General features: G+C 44.8%; 1 protein-coding gene across 1 annotated transcript in view; it reads left to right on the top strand.

Annotated features, from left to right (window-relative positions):
* The first annotated feature begins 20,013 nt into the window (after positions 1 to 20,013).
* The window catches only part of GMPR (guanosine monophosphate reductase), a 45,957-nt gene continuing 38,683 nt past the window's right edge, over positions 20,014 to 27,287 (top strand). Inside the window, exon 1 of the mRNA XM_009564153.2 lies at positions 20,014 to 20,385. Coding sequence (XP_009562448.2) covers positions 20,299 to 20,385 — 87 coding nt within the window. The 5' untranslated portion in view covers positions 20,014 to 20,298. The remainder of the gene's footprint in view (positions 20,386 to 27,287) is intronic.

The following is a 27,287-nucleotide window of genomic DNA, read 5'->3' as shown; positions in this document are numbered from 1 at the left end:
ACTGTCATCTTGGAAGTAACGCTTACCTTCCCAGACTTTGGCACAAAATATTTCCTACTTAGTCATCAGATACCCAGTGAAGATTACTTCATTCAGACGGATTCTCTACTTCTTTTTTATAGCTCACTTTCAGGATTCGTTTCTGCTTGTTAATGCAAGCCTCCAAGCATGCTGCTGCTGTGCATTTTTAAACACTTACCCAAATGTCATCTCTATTATTTCCAAACTCTCAGACTCTTTGGGGATAGCTTAGATGCAAATGAGCTGTCAAAGAAAGATTACTTGAACCAACATTCAGAATGACAAAAGGCTTACAGACTGCATGCACAGCACACGGCTTCCAGCTTCCCAATCAGCCACTTTTTGCCAAAATCAAGGGTTTTTTAGACAGTCCAAAAAAACGTTCAGCTTTGTTACAGTAGGGCACAGTTATTCTCCATCAAAAAATTTAAACCTCTTAAATCTAGGAAAATTCTGATTTCCACAGCTTCTAGCTGTTGCTCAGGTATGCGTTCCACTCATGCATTCTTTGTACCTAAAAGTTCACTTTGGAGCCTGCTATCCTCTGCATGGTGGAGTTGTTCCTCCCTCTTACACAATTATTTGGGTTGTTGCACAAGTAGATTAGAAGAATAACTGTACTCCAAACAGTGAGCAAACTTAGACCTCTCTTTCAAAATGAAGGTCCACATGCAAGAGGCTTTCAACATGGTCATTGAAAGCATCATTTTGTGGAGTCCAACTTTCTAACTGCAGATGGCACCCCTGATTCTGCTATGGTGACAGACATTTTGCTGAAGAGATGATTTCTTCAGTTGAGAACAAGAGAGCTCCAGAGGCTGCAGAATTTAAATCAAATCCTGACCTGCTTTAACGCTGTCTCATTGTTACACACAGGCAATACACACACTTACACACTCATTAAAAAGAGCTAGGAAGCCAAATTTGTCTCTTAAAAGATTACTGATGTCAATAGAAGGCCCACTGTGTTTGACCAGCAGTCACAATTTGTTCCCTGAGTAATATCTAGCAAAAATTAAACCTGGATAGAGATAGCTCATATTTTGCAGATATTCTGGTCTTGCAAAGAGCATTGAGCAAGTCCTGGAAAAGCAGGGGTTAGAGGTTGCACAAGATATGCTCTGATTTCCAGTGACCACTGAGAGCTCTTCCCTCCCCACTCTGGCAGAGGTCCAAATGATGACTTTTTCAGCAAGATAGTCAAATACAGTTTTAAAAGTAAATACATACATTGTACTTTTCACCTCAAGAGCTTAAGAAGCACAGCCTGGGCATTGATTAATCAGCACAAAATCCCAGCAAGGTAAAGGAATATTTTTATCCTCTGTGTGGAAACTGAGGCACAAGGAAGTGGAATATCTTATAAAAGGTCAAAAAAAGAAGTTCATCATGAGCAAAAAGATTTTTTTTCTAATTGATGATAACCATGGACTAATAAATACTCATAACTGATGAGGATGTTCTGTGTTTTTCATGGTTAATTCTTGCCAGGAGAAGCTCTTTGCTCACAAACTGCTGCACCAAGACTGAATGTCAATCAGTATGTCATACCCTGTTCGTCCTCAGCCCAAGTCACTGCATTCTGTAACACCTGCCAGTACATTTTTGAGCTTTATGGTGTGAGAGGTTCAGGTTTAAAAACAGCCAAGATTCTGGCACAGTATCTTTAGAGACAACACCAAAGAAATATTGCAGCGTGGTTAAATTTACATGCTATACACTGTTGTCTTGCAGGAAAGTATTATTCAACTGGATAAAAGGAAGTCATGTGTCAAGCGCTGATGCTGTTGTTCACAGCACATGGAAAAGGAAGAGTATTTTTTTCATGTGTGTTACTATTTTTGAATGTGTGTCATGGCAGAACCCTTAGTATTTCCAAGCTTACAGATTCTTTCTCTCATCCTGATACAGGGTTAGGCTGGGGCGCACACCAGTACTGCCCCTCTGCCTGGCGTTTGCTTTGGGATCTGCCTCTCATTTTGAGCAGTGTATTCCCACTGGTTCCTTGTGCTCTTACTCATACACCTCCTGTCTCCTGACTCAGACTGAAATTGCTTTATTCTCTCCTTTTGTTCTGTATTTGTTCAGTGGGATCCCAGGGATGCACTCCTCAGAATCAAAAACATTGTTAGCATTGCTGCCAATAGCAAAGCAGGGGTGTGCAGCACCCTGAGAGGGTGGGTAGAGGATGGGACTGCAGCACCCTGACTACACTGCTCGCCGTGAAAGCACAAATCTCTCCTTGGGCAGTACTAGCTGAGGAAGGGGGAGCGCAGAGTAGTTACAGTCCTCGTAACTTGCCTTGTTAAATTTGCTCCCTTAAGAATGATTCATGCTGACCTAGAAAATGTAGCAGGAATGGATATGTCGGTTACCAGGTTACTGCTGTGCCTTGCAAAATCATGGCAAGCTCTTCATCCTAAGGGATGAACTTTCACTTCCCGCCCCAAGTGATAATGCCCTCTGAACACACAGGGGTATCTGTAGTTTAAGTGGATTTAGTCACAGCACAGCTGAGATTCCCTATAGGGCTGGAAAAGGCAGTAACATCCGTGGAAATAAAAAGACCCTTCTGCATAAAATTCAAAGAAAGATTTCTGCAGGAGCTTAGACTACACCTCTCCAGCTGAGCACTGGAGAAAAGTCACAGTGGGCTCTCAACACCCCTAGAAATATCTGCAGCCACATCGCCAAATTGACAAACAAGGTTTTTATGTGCTGTGTTGAACAGAATAGCATAATTTTATCTCTAAAGAGAGAAGAAATATGTTGGGTCCCATGGTAGTGATTATTACTGACTCTAGTATCAGATTGTCACCAGCGTAGAATGCTCTGCCTGTATTCCCAGGCCATTTAAAACAATAGCAAGGAGGACTGGAAAGCTTGCCCATGTGTTTACAAAGTGGTGCTAACTCTGAGACTCAAAAGGGACACTATGGACCTATAAAAGCTATAATCTGTCGCTTGGTCCACTGCCAGAACTTCTAACCTTTTGTCCTATATCCATCAATTTCTAAGAGGTTGTGTTATTCTGGTTCAAAAGCTCTGCAGCACAGCAGAAATAGAAAATTTGAGAACTAGCAAAAGAGAGAGAAGGATTTTTGATCTCAAATAAGTAGCACTAAAGCTGCAACACTGGAATTATTTTTTTCTTTACACACTTAATTCTAAAGAGAGATTTTCTAACTAATCTGCATTTGTTACAGAACTTGGAGGATTTCTACCATTGTGCTACAGACATAGGAGATCACATGGCAGAATTTAGGCTTCCCTCCCTACAGAGTGTACAAGTTCTCTGTAAAGGATGGTGACAGAAAAAAAGGACAAAAATGCTGAACACAGGCCAGGAAAGGCTATATACTTTGGGGCTGTGGAGAGTCATTTGTGGCATAGGCTTATTTGCCTTTATTCAGCTAAATTGTCAGATCTGCAGGAGGCAGGGTAGCATCCAATTAAGTGACTGACCATACTATTAACTGGACGAAACAAACACTTTTCACCTGAAACAGCATGTATCTCTCCAGTGAGCCTGCAGAGATGGGGAAGAAGAGCTTTAAGGGTTCAACACTTCTGATTTCAGGGTTGATGAGTACAAAAATGACAAAAATCATCTGTGTGTGGGAAACCCAGCAGCAAGGCATTGTACATGTGAGCTCAAAGTCTGGATTGTTATGGGTTTTTTTTCTGGTGTTACTAAAACTAGCATTACACATCCTGAGATCCTAGCCAAAGGGGGAAAACTCTGGAAAAATGTGTACATACAAAACAAAGGGTATTTCACAAAACCGCTGGAAGTTTTTTCTCATAGCTGTTGTTTTGGTTATGACTCAGAAGTTTGACTTGTAAGGCAACTTGGTATTTTGATCACCAGAACACTTCCTAGTGCTTTGGACAATGTCTATACAATGATTTGAGAGCTGATTTAGCAGGAGCAAGTACACCGAGTTCTGCAAACAGCACATTTTCTACCATCACTGGCAGAGTCCCAGCTGCATTCAAAGCATTCACACTGTTGGTAAAAGCCCAAGATATTTTTAAGTATCTTCAAAATATCTTAGGATCATCAGACAGGCAGAATTACACAAGATGGGTCCCAGTCAATGATTATCTTTCATAATTTTTGTAGCTTGGGATTAAAGTTTGTTCAGCTGTATGGTTTTCTACAGATAAGAGAAACTCGGCTTTTGGAAATAATAGTGCAATTTATTAGCATGACTTTTAAATGGGGTATTGGGAACTTAAGTAAATTTAAAAGTTCCAAACCAGCAGTATGTACATATTGAGCCAATAACTAGGAGAAGAATGGGACGAGATTGGGAGAAGTTGACCGATAAGTGAATTTAACAGGTAATTTTTGAGGTGACAACCCCTGAAGACCCCCTTGAAGCATGCACAGAAGGTGTAACAAATGACTTGATGTTTATTATAATTACATGTAAATATGTGATTACATGCATGATGGATAATGTATGGATGTGTGTTACTTCGTGTAGCAATGAAGACACAAACCCCTTGAGGTGTGCTTGATTTGAGGAAAACCTCCCAATCACCCAGGATTTGCGCAAACCTGAATAAAACAACGTCTCTCTCAGTGATGTAGCTATTAGCTTATTGCATCCTGGGTAATGGAGCCAACTTTTGGGGGCAACACCACCATGGTTAAGAAGAGCTGGAATTGGAATATTTGCAAGTGAACTGTCCTGTGACACACATGACCTTGCACATTGCCAGCCTATGCATAGCTCACCCATATGAAGTTGGTCCTGCAAAAGTGATCAGGCTCTTTCATGCAAACAGTATAGTTGAGAGGTAAATCCAGTCATGACCACAGAGTCAGAGTTGCATTTCCTAGCAACACCTACATATTACTTGAAATGTTGTCCTTCGCCAAGAAACAGGTAGTACTCACATTGTCAGTGCTAAAAGACATCTAAGTGATCTCTTCTCTCTTGCAACCACTGATAGGACCTGAGGGAATGGCAGGAAGATGTGCCAGGGAAGGGTTAGGTTGGATATTAGGAGTAGGTTCTGCACCCAGAGGATGGTGAAGCCCTGGAACAGGCTCCCCAGGGACTCAGTCACGGTGCCAAGCCTGACAATATTGAAGAAGCATTTGGCCAATGCCCTCTGAGACACACGGTGTGAATGCTGGTGTTGTCCTATGCAGGGACAGGAGTTGGATTTGATGATCCTTGTTGGGTCCCTTCCAATTCAGGACATTCTATGATTCTATGAAACTCGGGGGTTTGCAGATGCACAGCACATCTGAAAATCAGGCTCTTTATTTTGGTGCTTTTATACAACTGCCTTAGGGGTCTCATTTAAAAAATGTCATTTGCAAATCTAGTTCTAAATATTTTAACATGTCTATTCCCTTCAGAAGGAGCTGCACAGATTAAATACAAAATGCTTGTAGAGTCCTCAGATAAGATGATAAGTCCTCAGATAAATACATTCCTGACACTGAATGTATTGTTAATTCTGACTAATTATTATTATTCTGCTGGCTGACAGGCATCTGACTGATAGATACTTTCTAATCCCTATTCTCTCCCCAGATTTTCTTCCTAATTAGTGTCCTCTGGAACCTTGTAATCACATGCCATGTAAATGAACTGTATGTTATTTAGCCAGATAGATTATAGTCGATTGGGTGACTTCCTCTGTCACAAGCAGGCTAGACAAAAAGAAACAGAAAGAAATTACATGATGTAAACTGTTATTTTCTCTTGTATATTTCTCTCACCGTTCAGAGCAGTGCTGACGACACAAAGCAAGCGCGATGCAAGGGTAAAGCTGCCCTCTGCAGGTCACTGTCACACACAATAAGTCATGTCACTGCATCCGAAGGGAGCAATGAAGTGGTTCAGAGATGCAGGGGCTAAATCGCTTCCTACTATGATGCTAACAGACCATCATTTAACCGGAAAAATAATAATTAAACAACCATCACAGAATCTGACAGATGCTTCATGACTATTTTCCAGTGTGGGAATCTCTCCACACAGTAAAGTGATGGCCAAATGCAGGGCTTGGCTCCTAGCCTGTGTTGCAGGGCGGGTTTCTCTCTCGGACCCCACCGAGCTACACAAACCCTGTGCCCATGAGCAGGGGTCAGCAGGCTGGTGGCAGTGGGCAGACAGCCAGAGCTGCAGGGATCCTCACTGCAAGTGCTCCTTCCCTTCGCATCCCACTGCAAGGTGCCGGATAAGGAGTGTGGAGCCTCCGACACGGAGAGGGCATTTCTCAAATGGCTTGAAAGTGGCTCTTCCCCCTTTCTGGTTTGTGTGTTCCCCAGAATGCTCAGTTGCTCCTGGCTGCAGAAATGATGCTAGTTTTCCCACACCTCAGAAGAGACTGAGCTGTTGCTAATGCCTAAGAGCAATTCGCGTTTCCCCGGCTGAGGGACACACATGTACAGTCCTCTGGCAGTCACCTGTGTAATACCATCTAACTCATCTAGCATTTACAACCACTTCTGAAGCCTTCTGCAATCCCTCTGGCACGCCCATAGTTTCCAGAGATGCTGCCATATGCATTTTGCCAAGGCACTTAGACCTCCACTTGCTTCAGTTCCTGTGTCTTTCTCGCTGAAGCTCTGGCCCCACCATTCGTGTTACCACACATGAAAGCAGGTCATGGGATAAGAAAAACTTCTTTTTGTTGGATTAGCTTTCAAGTTGAGCAGCACTTCTAATGCAGTTATTGGGCAGAGGCACAGGCAGAGGGACTTCTGCAGTGAAAGGGGTCTAGGGAAGCATGGAGGAAGAAGAAGAGATGGAGGTAAAAAGCTGGGGGTATTTAACCTCGTCAGACCAACACTGTAGCCAAACGTGAAACCTGAGCCTGTGAATCACAGACTGCCACAAAGGCATGGAAAAGTAAGGACAGGACTGTTGTGGCCATACTGCATGTAAGCCTGTTCTTACCAACAAGAGCTTCTTACAAGCTCAATGTCACCAGCAACAACATCAACCAGCCAAAATCCCTGAATCCACAGCTGTGGCATCACAGACTTGTTACAAGCTGTGCTGTCCTAGAAGTGGGGATGGCTGCTGTCAATTGTTGCCAGTTTGATGCCCCTACATTATTTTAATGACTCCCATGTGAGCTCTTGGTGAGCTTTCCCTGACGGGTGCTTACTAAATTTCTGTGAAAGGATCAGATGTTCACTCAATATGATAGATTCACAGGTCTTGGTAATGTTTAAAGATCTTTGGTCTTTGTAATGTTTAAAGATCTTTTTCCAGGTCTAGCTTGTCAAGGTATGTAGCCTATTTGCATGCTTACATCACACAGAACGGTTGAGGTTGGCAGCGACCTCTGGAGGTCAATTGGTCCAACTCCCCCTGCTCAAGCGGCATCACCTAGAGCCGTTGTACAAGACCGCGTTCTGATGGCCTTTGAATATCTGAGCCTTCTCTTTGATGCTCCCATACAGCTGCTTAGGCAGTAGAAGCAGTGATATCTCCCTCAAGTTTCCACTTCTCCTGAAGGTCACCTCTTTAGCAACATGTACTACTGTAGCCTGTCAAAAATACGGTATGCACTCCCTCGGCTCTGCTAGTCTTGCTTTACAGAGTCAGCGAGGGCATCTGTCATACCAGCCCCCTGCAGAATGAGGCTGTAAAACTGGGTGACCAAAACAGAATAGCACCAGCTCTGTTAAGTACAAAGACTTCTACCATATTATTTTCATGCTGAACAAATGCTGTCTGACAAATATTTTGTGCGGTAGGAACCAGCTTGTTGTCTGGAATAAAGCATCTCACGTAGCTCCCCTGTCAGGGCAGCTTTGTGTCTCTAGCACCTGAGATTACAGTCCATCACAGGAGAAGAACAGCAGCAGACATCCAAAATGGAATTCAGTTCAACATGTGCATATGCATAAAGAGCTTCCAGTAAAAAATTGAATTTATAAACTATACATAAATAGCTTCCCCAAAGCATTCCATGTGCACAGGTTTTGTAGGAAAGCTACCTAGCTGGCACTCCTGGCACCGAGGTGCAACCTGCTTCATGTAACAAGAGTGGCATGCAGCCATGCACTCCCACCTTTCAAGCCCCCCCCCAGCCCATGCTGAACAAAATACCAGACCTACATCCATCAGAAAGCACATTTTGTACATGCCAGAAACATTGGTTCTGATCACTCAGTCTAGCTGCAAAAATTAGCAAGAATTGAAGAGACGTTTACAAGTAAGAGGCGACAAAATTCTAGACAAGCTATAATTGGCAAACCTGAATGAGAACAAGGAGTGAGCTAAGATCTCCTTCACCTGATTAAGTGATATCTGGCAGCATTTCAACGAAACAGTAGGAATTTCTAAGTACCAGCCATATATACTTGCCAAGATTGCTTCATGACATGCCAAGATTTGTGATTTGCCTGCCACTGAAATAAAGTTTGACTCATTCAAAGGCATAAATTATAAATTGATAAATTATAAATACAAGGTCTATATCCTTCAGAAGAGCTATATCAGCTGAGGTTTAGCCTGTATTTCCCAGGAACAGAAGTCCCACTCTTTGAATACCAAACTATTTCTAATAATTTCCTCAGTCTGTAGGCTTGCCTCAAGAGAACCATTTTGATGTATAGTTTTTCTATGTAGGTACTATGTGCCTATTGTCCTCTAAGACACAAATTTAACCCACATTTCACCAGCACATAAGGGAAGAAGGCTCCATTTGTAGCACAGACAAGTTAGCCAAAGCATTGAATATACTTTGCCTCTGGCCAAGCCCACCACATATCCATCACATCCTCCTATGGTATCATGGGCCACTGCTGGGCAGAAGTCATTATTGGCAAGCCCCTCCCCGGGAAAGGGTTACAGCATGAGATAAAGCAGGGACAGCTGAGCTTTGAGTGTGTCATGGTACCTTCCCCGCCCTCTGGCTTGCACTCCCCATGGTAGCAGCAGCACCGTGCTCCTGTCCAGCATGATAAGTGGAATCTCCATCTTCCCTGCAAAAACATTTGGTACGCAACCCAACATCCCTCCACTACCCTCCTCCTCTGCCACTCAACTCCAAGTCTGACTGATCACCTTGGTTTGATTTTCCTTTTTTCTTTTTTTTTTTTAAACCACATTTAAACCAGCAAATTTAAACTAGGGATTTTTTTCACAATATAGAGTCACCAAGGGGACAAACAAGCTGTGGCCTCCGTATGCCTGTCACTCAAGAGGGAATTAACACTGTAGGCTGTACCTTCCTTCCACCTCACAGCTGTGTGCAGCCCTGCTCAGCTGATTCAGAAAGACACTCCTCTCTATTAAATAAGGAAATTATCATCAACATTTTACCACATTATTTTCTCCAGGCTTCCTGCTAGTAGCCAACTAAAAAAAGAGACAGGGTGGTGTGGAAGGTGTCTTAACAATGCAGAAGTAGAAATCAGCTTTCATAATAACGTCTGGTGACCCAATAATTGATACAATCTCTTCATGCATACACTTGTCATGACAATTACATCTGTAGTCTAAGTGTTTCTGGACTTTTTGCCAGGAAAGAATTGGTAAATTAATGAAGGCAAATTAATTATTTGTCCCCACAGTTTCTAATGTAAGAATACAGCTGTTCTTTATCAGCATAATTCATTATTAACGTCTCCCAAAGCTCAGCTCAATATACGCCCATGTTCTTCACATGCCACATTTCTGTTCTGATTAAATATCAAACGTTTTTTAAAAATCAAAATGGTTCTGCATTTCTGAGATCTGTTCTTAGTTGTGGGAGAAGAAAAACAAGAACTCCTTCACTCTTACACACAAGCATTCTACATGATGACACCATCACTGGCTTCCAGTTTATACCTACGTAACTGAGGGAAGCGAGATTCCATGCTATGAACTGTATCAGTCTGCTACACCACAGCTCAAATGCAGGCTTAGGAAAGTAATTGGGAGAAAAGGAAGACATCTTTTTGCCAAATTGGGGAGCAGACACAGTAATAAAAGTGGGTCATTTTCAAAGATGAGGAAATCAAATATTTGTAGCCATCTATTTATTCCTGTCTTTTCTGCCACATGACAGTGTAGCCCCCATGCACTTCATTTAACAAATTCTACAAAACTTTTTCCCTTGGCTCCAAAGAGACACTGCAGCTCATTGATTTCCCTGACAAGTTCTTGCTCTGGTGACCAATATGTTACCACCTGACAGTCGTGTGACAGGGTGAAAAGGATTAGCCCACAGCTGAATGCAAGAGGGTCCAGAAACATGGGAGCAGAAATAATTGAGCTAAAGTAATGAAGGATGAAAAAGGGAGAATGTGAGGAAATGCCCCGCTATTTTCTGTATTTACCATCTGAACTCTGTAAGGGCCAATTGTGTGGCCCTGGGTGGGTGCCGCAGCAACACATGAGAAGGAGCAGGGAATGTTGATGTGGCCACAGCCAGAAGCAGCTCACCTGCTCAGCTGTATTTACTGTGGGACTGGCTGCAGCTCTAATACAGTGAGGTCAAGTAAGAGAAGCATGAGGCTACTGGCCCCATAGCTTAATGAAGCTAATTATTCCCTTTCCCACAGAGCTGGGCAGAAGGGCTCACAAAAGCAATTGTGTTTTGCCTCTTTCTTTCTGAGAAGAGAATGAGGTGTTGCTTAGGTAGCCTGGAGAAGCTGATTATTGTTTTCCTCACAGTGCTCTGCCTGAAGAGCCTTTGCCATCTAAACACAGTGAAAGGAAGAAAGACAGACACAAGACTCAGAAGTCCAAAGAAATACCCGTAAGGTGTTCCTTTTTGCTTGGGATACAGGATCAGCACAGACTTCACAATGTACTGTAGGTGAACTGACATGGCAAATGGGAAATGGGACCTGAATAAGATCCAGAGGATTAGACGGAGGCAAGGAAACTCAAGGGGAATTGTCAGAGAAGCTACTGAGGACGATAAGAATAAAAAGGCATTTGGTAGTAGAGTCAATTGTGTGCCTGGAGAATAGCCATCCTTTTATAAGGCCAGAGCTAACAGAACAGTGATTATGACTGTGCCTGAAGCAAACCTTCACGGTTATTACTGAGATGTTTGACAATCTAGTCAGGGGAGCTCAAGATGAAAGCAAAACCTATTAGTACTGTGTGTGCTACAGAAAAAAGGGAATGAATGGTATCTTATATTTATATCACACCTTTCATCCTGAAGGATCCCAAAGCTCTCCGCATATGGAAGGGACTTCTGCCTTTACTGAAATCTGGAGGACAGAGGTGAAACATGCCAACCCTTCTAATGTCAGAAACCAGTGCTGATACACAGGAGCTTGGGAAAAAGGAAGAGACAGGTAAGCACAAATCAAAATGCAAACTAATAATTTGCTAGGCAAGGATGAGGAATAACAGACCAAAAATACATCATATTTTTGGAAGTCTTCATTATACTAATGCAAATAGACTGTAATCAGGATCCATGCCTTACTGACTCTGGGTGCTGCATACACACTGCGACAAATAATGTTCTTGCTCCACAGAGCTTCCCAGCAAAGGCACTGCATAGAAGACTAAAATCCAAGTAAAGATGTGATCTTGAATTTAGCCCCTTGGCCCCTTGTTCTCTACCAGAACAAAGTCACTTAAATTGCTTTGAATTTTCTTGACAGAATGCATATATCTAACCACTTCTAAGGACTGTATTTCATTTCAGTTGACCTCTGGATACAGTTTTTTACTGTGTTCACAGGAAGGCGGGAACAGCTAAAGAGGATCCGTTTTCTTCCTAAAAAAGGGAGGAGGGCAATTAATGAGATTTGATCCATCAGTTTCACTTCATATTTGTCCTATTAGATTTCTGAAATATCATGGACACTCAGACTGCATGTTAATATAAGCCAACAGTGACAGATGTGCAGCTACCATGGACTCACATGCTAATAATCTTCAACTTAACAGCCTTGCAAAACTAGTGCATATTTTACAAGCTCAGGCACTAAATTTTCCCTTCCCATTTTTATCATAATGATATATGAGAATATTTAGCAAGGTTTTATTTGCTGTGGGAAAGAAGCAGCATTTTCTAGGTCATTTTAAGAATATCTTTAACTTTAGGCAGTTAAGAATCATGGGTAAAAAAGGCATAGTGGTGACAACTGAGTTGATGTTAATCATAATCCCTATGTAGGTGTCTTTCTGAAAAAAGTGTGACAGCTGATAAATGCAGCAGCTTTTATCTACATCCCATTAAACTCTTAAAAAGCAACAGAAGTCCAAGTTAATCTTGTTTTCTATTTCCCCATGATAAAATGCAAATTAACACAAGTTCTGCTGAAGCAAAACTCCCTGTCCAAAGCATACAAGGTATTTTAAGTTGTGCAAGATGTAATTTTAAACACAAAAGGCATAAAGCCCTCATACTTACTGAGACTAAAACTGGAAAATTCCACTTTCATTTATTAATTGCAATGATTAAAGAAAGCACTTAAAGCAGTTCTAACATTTTGCAATATCACACGGGGGGTTTTTTGCCTGTAGATGGTGCAGTTGGGCAGCAAAGTTATTAAGTTTTTCTTTAAATAAAGATTAAATTGGCTTTGAAAGCTAGTCATTACCAGATGTTCATAGTTTAGAAACATTTCTCCAGTTTAAAATTTGTAGCAAGTTTTCCACCCAACACAAAAATGTCAAGAAAAGCCCAGAGAATAAAGAGAATGCCTTTTGGTTATATAATGTGTTTTTTTTAAAGAATGATGTGCTTTTCATTTCTTTCATACAGCAATGGCAGCATGCTTATTCAAGCAGGCTTTAGGCACCAAACCAAAAAAAACAATTACCAGGGTTAAAAGAGGCAATGTCCTGACCCTTCTCCATAAGCAGGAAATGGACTTTCAGGACCTTTGTCTTACACCCAAGGGACTAAGCAAATCAACAGTGTTAAGCACAAGAGAACTATTTTTTTTTTCTTTTCTTTGTTAACCACCTTGATCCTGAATAACACAAACTCAAGGTTAAACCTACAACTCACTAATTCCACAAGAAATGGGTTAACATGAAGGAAGCAGGATGTTGATGCCGGTACATTAAAAATAAAAATTAGATAATTAAGAGGCAAACAGCAACATTAGTAGTTGTGCTGCCCCAGCAGTGCATTCTATATTGCATTGTGTAAAATTAACTGCTGGTGAGAAAAACACTGGTGTAAAATTGATTCTTGAATCCCATATTATCCTTTCTTTACATGAGTAGGTTGCTTGACAATGGATTCTTGGGAGTTGTTAGGCTAGAAATGATGGGTGAAGTTCAGGTGCAAGCTTGAATCCAAGTTTGACTGCAAACCCTGGGGAAAAGAGGATGCACAGCAAGAACCAGAGGAGTCTGGCTTGTAACATGACAAAATTATCACAACTATCATGACATTAGGTGATCTACTGATAAAAAGTCATTATCTGGAATGCAGGCAACATCATAGGCTCATTTTTGCTGAGTTCTGCTCAGTCCAAAGCATTCTGCAATTTTGCACTACTGCTTTTGTTTATTTATTTGGAAATATAGTTAGTTATCTGCTGAGGCAGTTTTGCTACCTCGCTTGCATTTCTGTTTGGCCCAATACATTTTGGAAAATCTTGGTAAATCAGCTGGTATCTAGTTGAGACAAAAGATCACCAATCCCTCAGTCTGAGATGAAACGGCCAAAGTAGGCAGGGGGTCTAATGATTTTAGAGGCAAAAACATAGGCACACATGAGGCTCCAGGGCCAAAACAAGATTTGGAAGGAGGAAAACACAGAACAGGCCCTAGAAATGCCCACCCCTCCCAAAAGAAATCCAAGGAGCCATGAATGCCACACCAAGGAACTTTGTTTCAGAGATGTAAGGAAAAAGAATAGAGAGTCCGTTGTCAGGGAGCCCCTCCCCTACTGAGCTTTGTGATGTTGTGGATAACCATGCTGGGTGCGGCTAGGAACAGGCTGATGAAGTGACTTTGTGGGCCTGCAGGCAATGTTTATACAACACAGAGATAAAACCTTAAGAGAGCAGAGGAAGAGCTCAAACATAGAGCATGACAAGGAGCTCTGCTGGGCTGACTATAGCCTGGGATGACAGTTGAGAAGTCCTCTTTGGTTTCAGTACGTCCTAAAGACAACCGTGTATGACTTCAGACATGAGGGATTACAACTGAAGGACAAACTTCACCATGCTTTGGTGGTAACAAAACCTAATGATGCTAATTGAGTGAGTCCACTGTACTTGCTGCCTGAAGCAAACTTGCTATAAATGCCAAATCAATGTAGGCTACAGCACTGTGCCACTTCTCTCTGATTAATTTACTCCACAGTCTATTTCTCCTAGTCGTTTTAAGTTGGGACAACTCCACTCAAGTCAGTGTAGTTTTACTGCTATAAAGCTAGTGTGTGATAATAATCAGAGTTCTGATGTGTAGCTTGGATAGGAGTTGGGCAAGCCTCTTGGGTTGCCAGTGGGTACCACCGACTAGAGGCTGGGTCTGTATACAAAGCCCTGTAGCAGCAACAGAATATCTGCTACATCCTGTGAGATGGCTTAAAATATCCACGGAAAGAATCTCACTTTCTTTTACAGTATGTTGGACTTGGATGCAGTTTACAGAAATATCAGTTCACAATGGATAGTATATAACAGGTTTTGTCCCATTTAAATAAAACCTATAGACTTTGTTCATAACAGTAAAGCCTTATAGCAAACCAAACTGGACCAGTGCATGGCTGTAAGCTTTACCACAGTGACCCATAGTCTTTAATTAGTATCACACTCCTTTGGACAACTTGGAGAGCTAGCACTCCACCGGGTAGTCTGAGGACAGTTCCGAGAACAGCATCAGACTGTTTCCACTATGCAGTATGAATGAAACCCCTTGAAGATCACACAGGGCATCTAAACAGATGCTATATGTAAGCCACACTCTGTCTCTTGCCTTGCAGAGACTGTGATTGGGCTGGATTTGTTTTATTTATCAGCACAGACAGACTCTAAATGTATTTCATCAGCCAAGGAAGGTCAGAGTCTCATTAATTATTAACTGCTGTGATTACTTATAATTTGAAACCTGCTGAAATCAAATGAGAATGGATACTGTCACTTACTTATAAGTGAATTGTACCTTGAATGAGAAGTTTCTGCTGAACTCAGTGTGGGCCTGGGAGTCAGCTTATGACTAGTGGTCTAACCTAAGATCTTTGAACTTAATGAAAATACTTAATACCATGTATGTCTCTTCATTTCGTAACAAGTCACCTTCACGCATGTGGCTGAAGTCTGCTTGGCACAGACATGTAAGTCAGGGGTGTCAGTCCCACTCCTCCCATTTTTGGTGGCTATCAAGGCCACCAAAAGCCCTCGTGTAGATGCTGTAATTCTAGTGATAGTTCAGAGAAAGCCCCTTATCTCCACACCAAAAGAAATCTCCCACTTGCATTTGCAGGGGTTGCTGAGTTAGGTCTCTTGATCCATCTACTGGGAAATGCTATTCAGCATAGAAAAGGCCCATATTCAAACAGAATAATAAAAGCGATTTACACTTCTCATTAAAAAAAAAATAAAAAATAAACCCAGGGCTCTTTTCCCAAATGCACTGCTTCTCCTTAACAGTGAAAGATCTTCATCACACATGTCCTGGAGCATGTTGTTCTTTCTAGATATGGGATTTTGCTGGGAAGTTGTGCCACAGTTTGCAGGAGCATTTGCCAGCTGAGCAATGCTTTCACTACTGCTCACCACACTCCTTAAACACGCATGCTAATTATGTTACAGGCTGTCTGTATGGAGCTGTATGAGACTATAGTATTTCCCCAGGAACCACAGCGAAGAACAGCATGTGTGTTCAGTTGTGTCAGCTGTGCATCTGCTGTGACCAGGGTTTCTGTTGATAAATAATGACAACCTCATTACGCATTTACCCTAGAGGTGTTTCTAGTGCTCAGAAGTGCTTGTACTTTAACATTATCAGTGAAGGCCTTTCTCAGTACCAAGGAGCTGGCAAGGAAACCGGTGTTATTTAAATTAGAAGAAAACTGAGCATGGATAAACAGAGGTGGTTTTAACACCATGTACAATTAACACAGTATGCCACCAATGGCTGACCTTGAGCCGGACTTCATGTCGCTGATCACGACGTTTTAAGCCCAGAAGTTTAGTCAAGTTTTCAATACACTTCATTGCCCTTCTAGCTAGTCCGCACTTCATCAGTTTGTTTATGAAGATGTTACCAGAATCTGCTCAAAGCCTCCCCAAAGTCAAAATAAACAACATCCACTGCTCTCCCCTCATCCACCAAACTAGTAATTTCATTGTAGAAAGTAATCAGGTTAGCTGAGCATGATTTTGTCATTGTAAATTCATGCCAACAACTTCCAGTCACCTTCTTGTCCTTCACACGTTTGGAAATGGTTTCCAAGATTATTTGCTCCATTACCTTCCCAGGCATCAAAGTGAGGCTGACTGGCCTGAGGTTCCCCAGATCCTCCCTCCTTCTTGGTCTTCTGAAAGACAGGACTGACATCTGCTTTTTCTAGTCCAAAGGAAGCCTTCCCCACTCCCTCTTTCCCCACCTGATACTGTTGTTCTGTCGGTAAGTCTTCACTGCTCCTGACTTTCCCATGGGTCTCAGAAGCCGGGCATTGCTGAGGCAAACCTCACCAGGGAAGACCAAAGTGAAGATGGCAATAAATACCTTTGACTATTCTGTGTAATTTATCATCAGATACCATTTATGAACTTATTTCTGTTGTGAAATACATTTACAATTACCTTAACAGCATTTACAATTACCTTAACAGGATGAAAATCACAAGGACGACAATAACTCTTAGTAAACCATAGGCTGAAGCCAGGTATTTCTTCTTGAGACATGGTAATAACTGTCTGCATTATTATGACCACTTCTCTCTCTTCTCAAAAACACCAAGTTCAGGAAACTGCCAGAAGACCTACAAAGCTACATTGGCCTTGGTCTTTTCAGCTACAGTGACTTACATGTTCTTTCCTGAGTGCATTGTTCCATCTGTTTTTAAGTATAAATATAAACCAATGAAGAACAGAAAAGAACAGCTCTGAAGGAAAGTAACTGGAATAATTTACATATGCTAATTTCTGAAATCAGTGTTAACTCATTGGCACTTACAGGATAAATACCAAAACTGTATACAGCCTTGCTGAACAGCTCCTTTTTCCATAGCACAAAGGGATAATATGGAATCACTGCAGGTGTAAAGAGGAATAGCAAAGATGCATAATGAGATTATCTTCATTTCTGGCTACAATAGTAATGTGATTACTGATAATACTCTTTCTGGTGTCCATACTTGAGAAAGGACACTGAAAAAGACAGAGGTGGTTCAGCAAGAAAGCACAACTTTAATTACAGAAGATATATCTTGAAGTAAGAAACTGGAGGATTTTGTATATTTTTAAGTCAACCAGAGCTGATCTGAGAGACCTGACTAGTCCATTAGTACATGCACACGAGGAAAATATTGGACATAAGCAGATATGGTAATCTACAGAAACATAGCATGGTGAGATCTGTGAGTGGAAACTAATATTAAAATACTGGAAATGAGAAACAGCAACAGGCAAGGATTTTCTTTGGCTTAAAAGTATCACCGCTAGCCTCCATCTCCTACTCCCCATGACAGTGCTGACCTTTTGAATTCACAGTGCAGTGCAGTGGCTTCTTTCTTTCTTCTCAGAATCACATGCCTGCCATGTGGACAAAGCGAAGGCAAAGTGCCAGGCACAGACAGAAAGCATTTGTTTTTTCTCCATTCTTAATCTTCTGCTCCAGGCGTGCCACTTTCACAGGACCCATTTTCATCACTACTCCCTGCTCCTGAACAAAATGTTAATTTACTTCTGAACAGTAAGCAGTGGAGATGTGGCTATCTGCCTGAAGGATAAATTTTAGTAGTTCTGTTATATTGTTGAATCCAGTGGAGAAACCACCAAGTGAATGGCCTCTGTTATGCAGATGATGCTAATTATAAAAGGTCTTGTTTCACCTGGATATTTCTGTGGGAAACACCCACAGTGGCAAGGCTCTCTTGGAACACCCTACAGAGTCCTGAAGCCTCACGGCCACCTGGGAACCAGATTCAAGGCTTCTCAAATTGGATATTCGAAGCTGCAAGCACTCAAATGCTCTGCCTGTTAGGCCTCACACTTGGTCATATTGAACTATCTGGGACACTTGGGCAAAGAGGTGTAGAAGAGCTCTGCTGGAGGCAGGGTGTTCACCAGACATCTGCAACTTTCAGATAAAAAAAAAAAAAAGAAAAAAGAAAAGCACTACCTCATTCTGCAAAGTGTCTGAAGAATGGAAGCCAACAGTCCTCCCACGCTTCAGTTTCCAGTCACTGGCAAGGTTTAGCTCATGCATCTTCCAAAGAAGTCCAAATCTTGCAACCCACTGACTTCATAATTAAATGGACTTTAAGGCTCAAATCTCCTGCGAAAGTTATCTCGTATGATATCTGGTACCCTTGTACTGATCTCTCCTGTGCCCAGCATCAGTAATACTGTCGCTATGGGGGTTTTGTGACTGTGTGTTAAACAGTGGCTACCCATTGAAAATGGTCACATAAAGTCACAAATCAGGCTCCTCTGTGCTATGGAGGGCCAAAAAAAAGCTCCTTGCTGGTTCTCTATGTGTACTAAAATAGAAAGTTACTGTGCAGAGCAGCTCCAGGTGCTGGTGCTGTGACTGCTCTCCTATGACCAACCAGCTGCACTTTTCTCAACATTTCTAATGCCAAAAACGTGCTAGACCTTTGCTCTGCAGTCAGACAGGGAACCAGATGGAGGATCCCTTTCCTCTGCAGTAGGACAGAGAACCAGCTCAGACGGTCCCTTACCCTGCAGTGGGATGGGGAACCAGTTCGGAGGGTGCCTTTCCTCTGCAGTTGAACAGGGAACTAGCTCGGAGGGTCCCGTTGCTCTGCAGTGGGATGGAGAACCAGCTCAGAGGGTCCCTTTGCTCTGCAGAGGGACAGAGAACCAGCTTGGAGGGTCCCTTTGCTCTGCAGAGGGACAGAGAACCAGCTTGGAGGGTCCCTTTCCTCTGCAGTGGGACGGAGAACCAGCTCGGACAGTTTCTTTGCTCTGCAGTGGGATGCAGAACCAGCTGGGAGGGTCCCTTTCCTCTGCAGCGGGATGTAGAACCAGCGCAGAAGGTCCCTTTGCTCTGCAGTGGGACGGAGAACCAGCTCGAAGGGTCCTTTTCCTCTGCAGAGGATGAGGAACCATCTCAGAGGGTCAGAGGAGCTGCAACATGCTCAGTTTTACAGCAGGATGAGAGGCAGGGAAGGGGCCAGGTGTGGCACCAAGCAGAGCACCCCGGAGAAGCCGTGTTCCCTCCAGAACTGGCCCTTTAAGACAAGCCCAGCTGCAGACGCTCCGATCCTTGCCCGGGAGCGCCCCCAGCTCCCCCCGCCCCCGGCAAGCTCCTCGGCCACAGCCCGGGGCGGCGGAAGGGGAGGGCGGTGAGGGCTTTGCCCGCCCTCCCGGCACCCACAACACCCGGGTGTCACAGTGGGGCGCCATTTCATACAGTCATAGAGCGGTTCAGGCTGGGGGGGGCCCTGAAAGATCATGCAGTTGCACCCCACCCCCTGCCATGGGTAGGGACACCTCCCGCACACCCTGCACAGAGAGTCATAGAGTGGTTTGGGTTGCAAGAGACCCACACACACACCCCGACATGGGAAGGGACACCTTCCACGCATCTTGCATGCTCTGCACAAAGAATGGTTTGGGTTGGAAGGGACTTTAAAGACCATCCAGTTCCCATTCCCCTGCCATGGGCAGGGACACCTCCCACGCATGCTGCACACTCTGCACACAGAATCAGAGTGGTTTGTGTCGCAGGGGACCTTAAAGACCATGCAGTTCCACCTCCCTCACATCGTGCACACGGAATGCGTTTGGGTTGGAAGGGACCTTAAGAATACTCCAGCTCCAATCCCGCTGCCATGGGCAGCGACACTTCCCGCACGCCCTACAAACAGAATGGTTTGGGTTGGAAGGGACCTTAAGGATAATCCGTCTTCAACCACGGGCAGGGACACCTCCCACCAGCTCCAGCCCCATCCACCATCCCTATTCCCTTTGCCCTTGCTCTGCCCTTTAAGCCGAGCGCTCCGCATCCCTCTTCGCCCAGCCCAGCAAGCGAAGCCGGGATAAAGGGCCGGGGCCGGGGCCGGCCGGTTGCTGAGCTGCAAACAGCGCTCTCCTAATAAAGCGATGCCCTATAAATAGGCGGCTCTGCAGGCGGCGGAGCGCAGCGCACCCGGCACAGCCCGCACCCCGGCAAGATGCCCCGCGTCGATGTAGACCTCAAGCTAGACTTTAAAGATGTCCTGCTCAGACCTAAAAGAAGCAGCCTCAAAAGCAGATCAGAGGTGGGGTCATTCAAACCTAGCATGTTTTTGTTTTTTTTTTTTTTTCTCCTCTTCGCGCCCCCCCTCCGTCCTCAGCGCCTTAACTTCCCTTTTAACCCTCCCCCCACTTTATTTTTATTCCCAGGACTAACGTAGCTGTTCTTCCCCCCCACCTCCGATCCAAGCGTCCTATGTGTGGCTGTGGGGGTGGGATGCGGCTTCTGCAGGGAAGAAGGGGTTGGGGAGGAGAGGGGGAGCCCTATTGGAGCTGCCCTCGCCGCTCCCCTGCAGCAAATAGAAGGCGGGGGGGGGGGGGGGTTGGTGGTGGTATTTGCTCCTAACAGGTGCTTCTGTGGGTTATTGTGGCGCTGAGCGAGCGCGGGGTGACCTCCCGTGTCCGAGGGGGTGGGGTGGGGGGCGGCTGCCCGCAACAGGGACGGTGGTGACACGGGAGCCCTTGTAGCCGCGTGTGTGTGTCCGGTTGGGTTCTCTTACAAATAGGGACAAGGGGGTGTCCATTTGGGAGCCCTGTAGCTCTGTGCGTGTTCTCTTGGGCTCCCCTGCAGTTTGGGGGGGCCAAGAGGGTGTCTGGTTAGGAGCCCTGTATTTGTGTGTGTCCTTTTGGGCTCCCCTGCAGCTGGGGGGGGGGGGGGGGCAAGGGGGTGTCAGGTTAGGAGCCCTGTAGCTCTGTTTGTGTATGTGTTGTTGGGCTGCCCTGCAGCTGGGGGGCAAGGGAGTGTCCATATGGGAGACCTGTAGCTCTGTGTTTGTGTGTCCTCTGTTGGGCTCCCCCATAGCTGGGGGAGGGGTGTAGGGGTACCCCTTTGGTCTCTCCCTGCAGCCTGGGGAAGGGGAGGGTTGGTGGAGTGCCCCCTTGGTCTCCCCCTGCAGCCTGTGGGAGGGTGATGGGGTTTCAGGTTGGGTGCCCCACAGCTGAATGTGTGTATATGTGTCCAGTTGTGTGCCCTGTGGCCGGGGAGGGGTTGGGGAGTGTTGGGTAGGGTGCCCCACAGCCATAGGTGCGGTGTCAGTGTCCACTCGGTCTCCCCTGCAGCCAGGGAGGGGGGGCTCCAGTTGGGTGCCCTGCAGCTGGTGAGTGGGTGGGTGGGTGTCCTGTTTGGCTCCCCCGCAGCTAGGGGCAAGGGGATGTCTGCTTGGGAGCCCTGTAGCCATGTGTCTCCATGTCCTGTGGGGCTCCCCTGCAGCTGGGGGAGGGATGGTGGGGTGCCCCCTTGGTCTCCCCCTGCAGCCCAGAGAAGGGTGGTGGTGTTTCAGGTTGGGTGTCCCAAAGCTGATTGAGTGTGTCCGTCCAGTTGGGTGCCCCGCCTCTTGAGGGGGCTGTGTTAGGTTGGGTGCCCTACAGCCATAGGGGGGTGTCCGTGTCAGCTTGGTCTCCCCCTGCAGGTGGGGAGGGGGTGTTCGGCTGGTAGCCCCACAGGCACATGTGTGTGTGCCCAGTTGGGTTCCATCATGGTGGGGTGTATGGTTGGGCTCCTCCCAACAGCCGTGTGTGTGTTCAGTTGGGCAGTCTGCAGACAAGTGAGAGGAATGGGAGTTGTCCATTTGGGTGCCCCGCAGCTGAGTGCGTGTATGCGTCTGTGTCCAGCTGGGCTCCCCTGCAACCATGGAGGGAGCCCCACAAGTGTGTGTGTGTCCCCACTTGGATGCTCCACAGCCAGGAGAATTTGAGGGGTGCCTGGTTGGGCTCCCCTGCAGCCAGGGAGGAGGGGGGGTGTGTGTCTGGTTAGGCTTCCCTGCAGCTGGAGGCAAAGGAGGCGTCTAGTTGCATGCCCCAAAGCTGGGGGGATGTGGGTCCCCAGTTGGATGCTCTGCAGATGGGGAGGGGCGTGCGTGTGTCCGGTTAGTTGCCCTACGGCTTGGGGGGGTGAGGGGTGTATGGTTGGGCACCCTGCAGCCATAGAATCGCAGAATGGTTTGGGTTGGAAGGGACCTTAAAGATCATCCAGTTCCACACACCCTGCCTTGAGCAGGGACACCTCCCACCAGACCAGGCTGCCCAAGGCCCCATCCAACCTGGCCTGGAACACCTCCAGGGATGGGGCATCCACAGCTTCCCTGGGCAACCTGTTCAGTGCCTCACCACTCATTGTGACAAATTTCTTCGTAATGTCTAGTCTAAATCTTCCCCCTTCCAATTTAAAGCCATTAAATTGGGGGGATGCGTTTCACCTTCATGACTGTGTACCCCCAGGACCTGCTGCTGTGTGACCTTTGGGTGTCAAGTTGGGCACTCTGCAGCTGGTGTCCGTGTGCCCATGTCCAGTTGGGCACCCTACAGCTGAGGGGGTGGTGGGGGTGGTGTGTCTGTCTGTCTGGTTGGACACCCCACAGCTAGGGCCTGTAGGCATCTGTCCTCTCTGCCTCGGGGGTCAAGGGCAGTGCTGTTAGCAAAGAGCTGACGTGTCTTTTTTAAAAAATAGTGAAGGTCATAGAATCACTAGGTTGGAAAAGACCTCTTAGGTCGAGTCCAACTGTTCTTATCTGCCACTAAACCATATCTCTGGGCACCTTGTCTACCATCTTTTAAATACCTCTAGGGATGGTGACTCAACCACCCCCCCGGGCATCTTCTGCCAGTGCCTGATGACCCTTTCTGTGAAAATTTTTCTCCTCATGTCCAGTCTGAACCTCCCTTGGTGCAGCTTGAGGCCAATCCCCCTTGTCCTCTGTCACTTGGGAAAAAAGCCCAGCACCCACCTCTTTGCAACCTCCTTTCATGTAGTTGTAGAGAGCAATGAGGTCTCCCCTCAGCCTCTTCTCCAGGCTAAACAACCCTAGTTTCCTCAGCCGCTCCTTGTTAGACTTGTTCTCCAGCCCCCTCACCAGCTTTGTTGCTCTCCTCTGGACATGCTTCAGAGCCTCAACATCCTTCTTGTATTGAGGGGCCCAGAACTGAATGCAGTATTCGAGGTGCAGAGATGCTGGGGAGTGCTTCCCATGGGTGCCCTGGGCTGGGATTCCATCAGCTGGAAGCCCAGGGTGCATGGGGTTTCACCCGCACAACTGTAAACCCCCAGGACCTGCTGCTGTGTGACCTTTGCAGGCAGAGCCCAGCCCTACCCACGCTGCCTGGGCTCTGCGTCCCTGCTGGCCCAGGGCCACTGTTAGCCAAGATACTGCTGTAATTACTTCTCAGGAGGGATCAGGGGAGACCCTAGGGAATCCCCTGAGGATTGCTTTTAACAAGGAGATGGCTGCCTCAAGGATTGAAGGTGCCTTCTTTTTTACCTTGCATAACCCCAAGGTTAGCAAAGGATTTAGCTTGACTAATGAAGGAATTACATTGTATTGCGGGATGGAAAGAGGATTAAGCCTTTCTCTGGGGAAGGTGGAGTTGTGAGAGAGATGGGGACAAATCCTGTGAGGTAGCAAGACAAGACTGGAAAGGAGAGTGGAGTGACCGTGTTTATTGCAACCCCATGGCCAGGGCTTTCAAGGACAACACCCACACAACTTTTTTGCTGTTGTGACCATGTAAGATTGGAGAGGCCCCATCAGTAGAAAGATAATCTCGAGTGTGTCATTTTGTTTTATAAGGAACAGTGTCCTGGCTGAGTAACTCCCCATCATGTGCGGTTGCTGCTTGGGGACCTGTGGTCCCTTTCTGAAATTTACTCTGCTGGTCTGGCAAACAGGTGGAGCTGTGCTCCATCCAGCCACACATGGCTGCTTCAAGTGCTCTCTTTTGCATATTTAGCTGTGTGCAGGCTGCGGAGAGAAGGGCTGCTGGGAAAGGAAAACGATAGGAGGAACATGAGCTGATAGAGCAGGGTTGTAGCTGGTGGCATTGATGACCTGCTAAAGACATGTCACATGAGAAAAAGTGCGTGTCGCGGGGGAGGGGGGGGAAGGGGGGTGTCAGTGAAAACCGATGAAGGTTAAGAAATTGGACACCATCACTGAGGCTGTAGCAACAGGAATAAACAGTGTTTGTGGGAGCCAGATCTGAAATGGACAGCCCCAGTCTGCTTCAAAACAAGAATATAAATAAATAGATCTGGCAGAGGAACAGAGGCAGCATAGTACAGTGCCTGTTACCCAGCAAGCGGCTGCTTTGAAGCTTATATCAGCAAGTATCTGCTTCTCTGGTGTGAATGCCTCATTTTGCACAAGGAGAGCTTTTAATGCAGTAACCAGGATTAAGGCAGCTTCTTAGAGTGGTGTTCGCAGCTCCTCTTGTAGCCTGCTGTGTTGGTGCTTGTTTTTGATTCCTTGCGGTGTCTTCATTTTCCATGGTTGCTTTCTCGTTTTGAGAAGATACCAGAAAATTTGAAACCTGAGTTCACGTGTCAAAATTGGTTAAAGCAGTGATCGGAGTGGGAGCAGCATTATCTGTCTGTGAGGTCTTGGTGCTTATGTAGCCTGCTGTTCTTGCCTTTGCTGGACTTGCCTGTGCAGGCTGTCCTTTTAAGTCCACCAGAGGAGTGCCCCATAGGAAGTTTTGTCATTAATTTAAACTTGTAAGTTCAAATAAGTTCAGGGAGCTTTAACACAACAGCCAATGCTCTTCTGCTTTCATATGTTGAAGGTCTAGGTTGGAGTTATATGTTTCATAATTTTCTTTCTAAAGAAATTCTTATTGTTGTAAGCTGTAAGTTAGCTCTTACCACTCAGGAAGGAGACAAATAGATGGTCACGAGTGCTACTAAGGAAAACCAGTTAGATTTGTGATGCTCCTCTGTGTGTTCATTTTGAGCACACGGTTCTGGTGATCTCTTCACAAGAATGGCATAACGTGTTAAAATATGTACAGAAGATAGCAGTCAGGGTGATCAGCAGTATTGACTGGTTTCCACATGAAGAAAAAAAATAAACATACTAGGACCGTAGAGTATGAGAAGCAGCAGCTGTGGAGGATATGCTAAAAGTCTATGAAGTGAGAAGTGAAATGGAAAAGGTGAAACTGAGAAGTGGCTGTTGATTGTCTCTCCCAAAGCAACAAGTAGGAAGCACTGAATGCAATTATCAGGCAAAGGTCATTTTTATGCAACTTATAATTCATCTTTGGAATTTATTGCTATAGGATATTGGAGAGGCCTCAGGTGTGAAGTATTAAAAAAATTACAAGTTCTTTATGAGTGGCTGTTTAGCACAGTGGCTTGGAGAGACCCATGAAGGTCTCTGAACATCAGCTTCTTGGGACCTGGGAAGGTAAGCTAGGGAGAGTCTTTCAAAAACTTGCCTCATTCTTATGTTCCCTTCCCAGACATCTGGTACTGGCTGTTTGGAGAATTGGGGCATCACGTAAACATCTCCAACCCAGTGTGCCATTTCTCCTCTTTTAATAGAAAAAAAGTTTCATTAGGGGAAGCCCAGCAGTTATCCCTTATAAATGCCTGCTGTTACAGTATTATCAGTTGTGTGGATAATTGCATGAGACCCATCTGGCTGGCTGGCTAGAGGAAGTCACGTGTGAGACATTACAGTAAGTGGAGGTGAGAATCCTTGAGAGTCATGGATTTGTGTTCCCTGCATAGCTTTGCATTTTGCCTCAGTCTTTTCTTAAACATGCTCCTTTTATCTGCTTCTTTCTTAAGTTAAGTTAATTTCCCATTGTAAAACTGTAAGGCTGTTCTGGTACTATTGCCTGTGTAGAACTGGTTGTGTGATACACTCTTTTTCTTGGTTTTGGTTAATAAATTGCATTGGCAGGGAGTAAAATGCCTTCAGCTTTCACACTTATTTCTTGCCTATCTTCATGCTATTTTTGTGTGCTAGCTGCAGCTGTAATTCCTGTCATCGGTGATAGGTGGAGAGCTGGACCTCTCTGTTAGTAAATAAGAAGAATGAGTCTCCAGTAAGATGTATTGTAGCTTGTTCACTAAACTGATCCTTCTTTTATGAACTTAGACAAAATAAGAACCTGTTTTCCAGTATATCACTGAGGAAATAAGTTCTTTCTCTTAGACAAATCAGTAATGAACCCCTCACCACATTAACCAATCAGAGTGTAGCCTGCAATATGACAGTGCTCAAAATATGTTGTAAATAAATAATCAGAGTCTTATATTTTTTATATTGCTTCCTTTCTGGTGGTGGATTTCAATTCAGTTCAGGTCTCTGAATGTCCCTGGATTAAAGTAGAAGTGATAAGTAATGAAAATGACGAAAGAGCCTTCATTCTCATTGATACTACGACTAGCCTAATATCTTACAGTTGTGTATTTCTTAAAGGGTTTTTTTATCCCTTTTGCAAGATGCTAAGTAGACCGCTGGGAACTGATCTAAATGTGATATTACCCCTTGCAAATGTAAGGAACAAAATGCCTGGTGTTACCATAATTATTTGAGGATGCTAAAGAAATAACTTTGAAGGTGAAGAATGAGGCAGTTCTAAGAAATTAACTTAGAAACTATCAACATTGTGGCTTCATAAGCCAGATTATGATTGTTCATATTGTATGGTGAGACCGCTGGTAACTATAGCCAAAAGTAAGAGCTTGCTTTATTGTATTGTCATTTACAGTAAAGACTGGAACAAAGTCCTCTAAGCCCTGGAGACAGAGGGATTTCCAGTTCTGACTTCTGTGGAGTTAGGACTTCAACTGAGGTTTCTCAGGCAGCCAGACGAAAAGCTGAGGTTACATGTAAAATATTCCACAGTCCTCACTGTCCTTTCTTTCCTTTCCAACTTGTTCTGACTTGTTTCTTTTTAGATTTTTGTTATCATTTTCTTCAGCAAGAACTCTCTAACAGATAAAGCATTATTTTATATTCTTTCTTATTTAGAATACAGAGTTGTAACAAAATAAATGAAGTGAGATAATAGTAGAATGAAAGGAGGGAGAACAGGAGACATGAGGAAAATTAAGCAGAAGTGTCCAAAACTGCTGTACCTGAAGTAAGTGGCAAAGCTCTTGTTACATCGCAGTCAATTATTTAAAAGAATTTGTGTCTATTCA

This window comes from Cuculus canorus, chromosome 2, assembly GCF_017976375.1.
Source record: "Cuculus canorus isolate bCucCan1 chromosome 2, bCucCan1.pri, whole genome shotgun sequence".
Lineage (NCBI taxonomy): Eukaryota > Metazoa > Chordata > Aves > Cuculiformes > Cuculidae > Cuculus > Cuculus canorus.
This window is presented reverse-complemented; position numbering and strand designations above follow the sequence as displayed.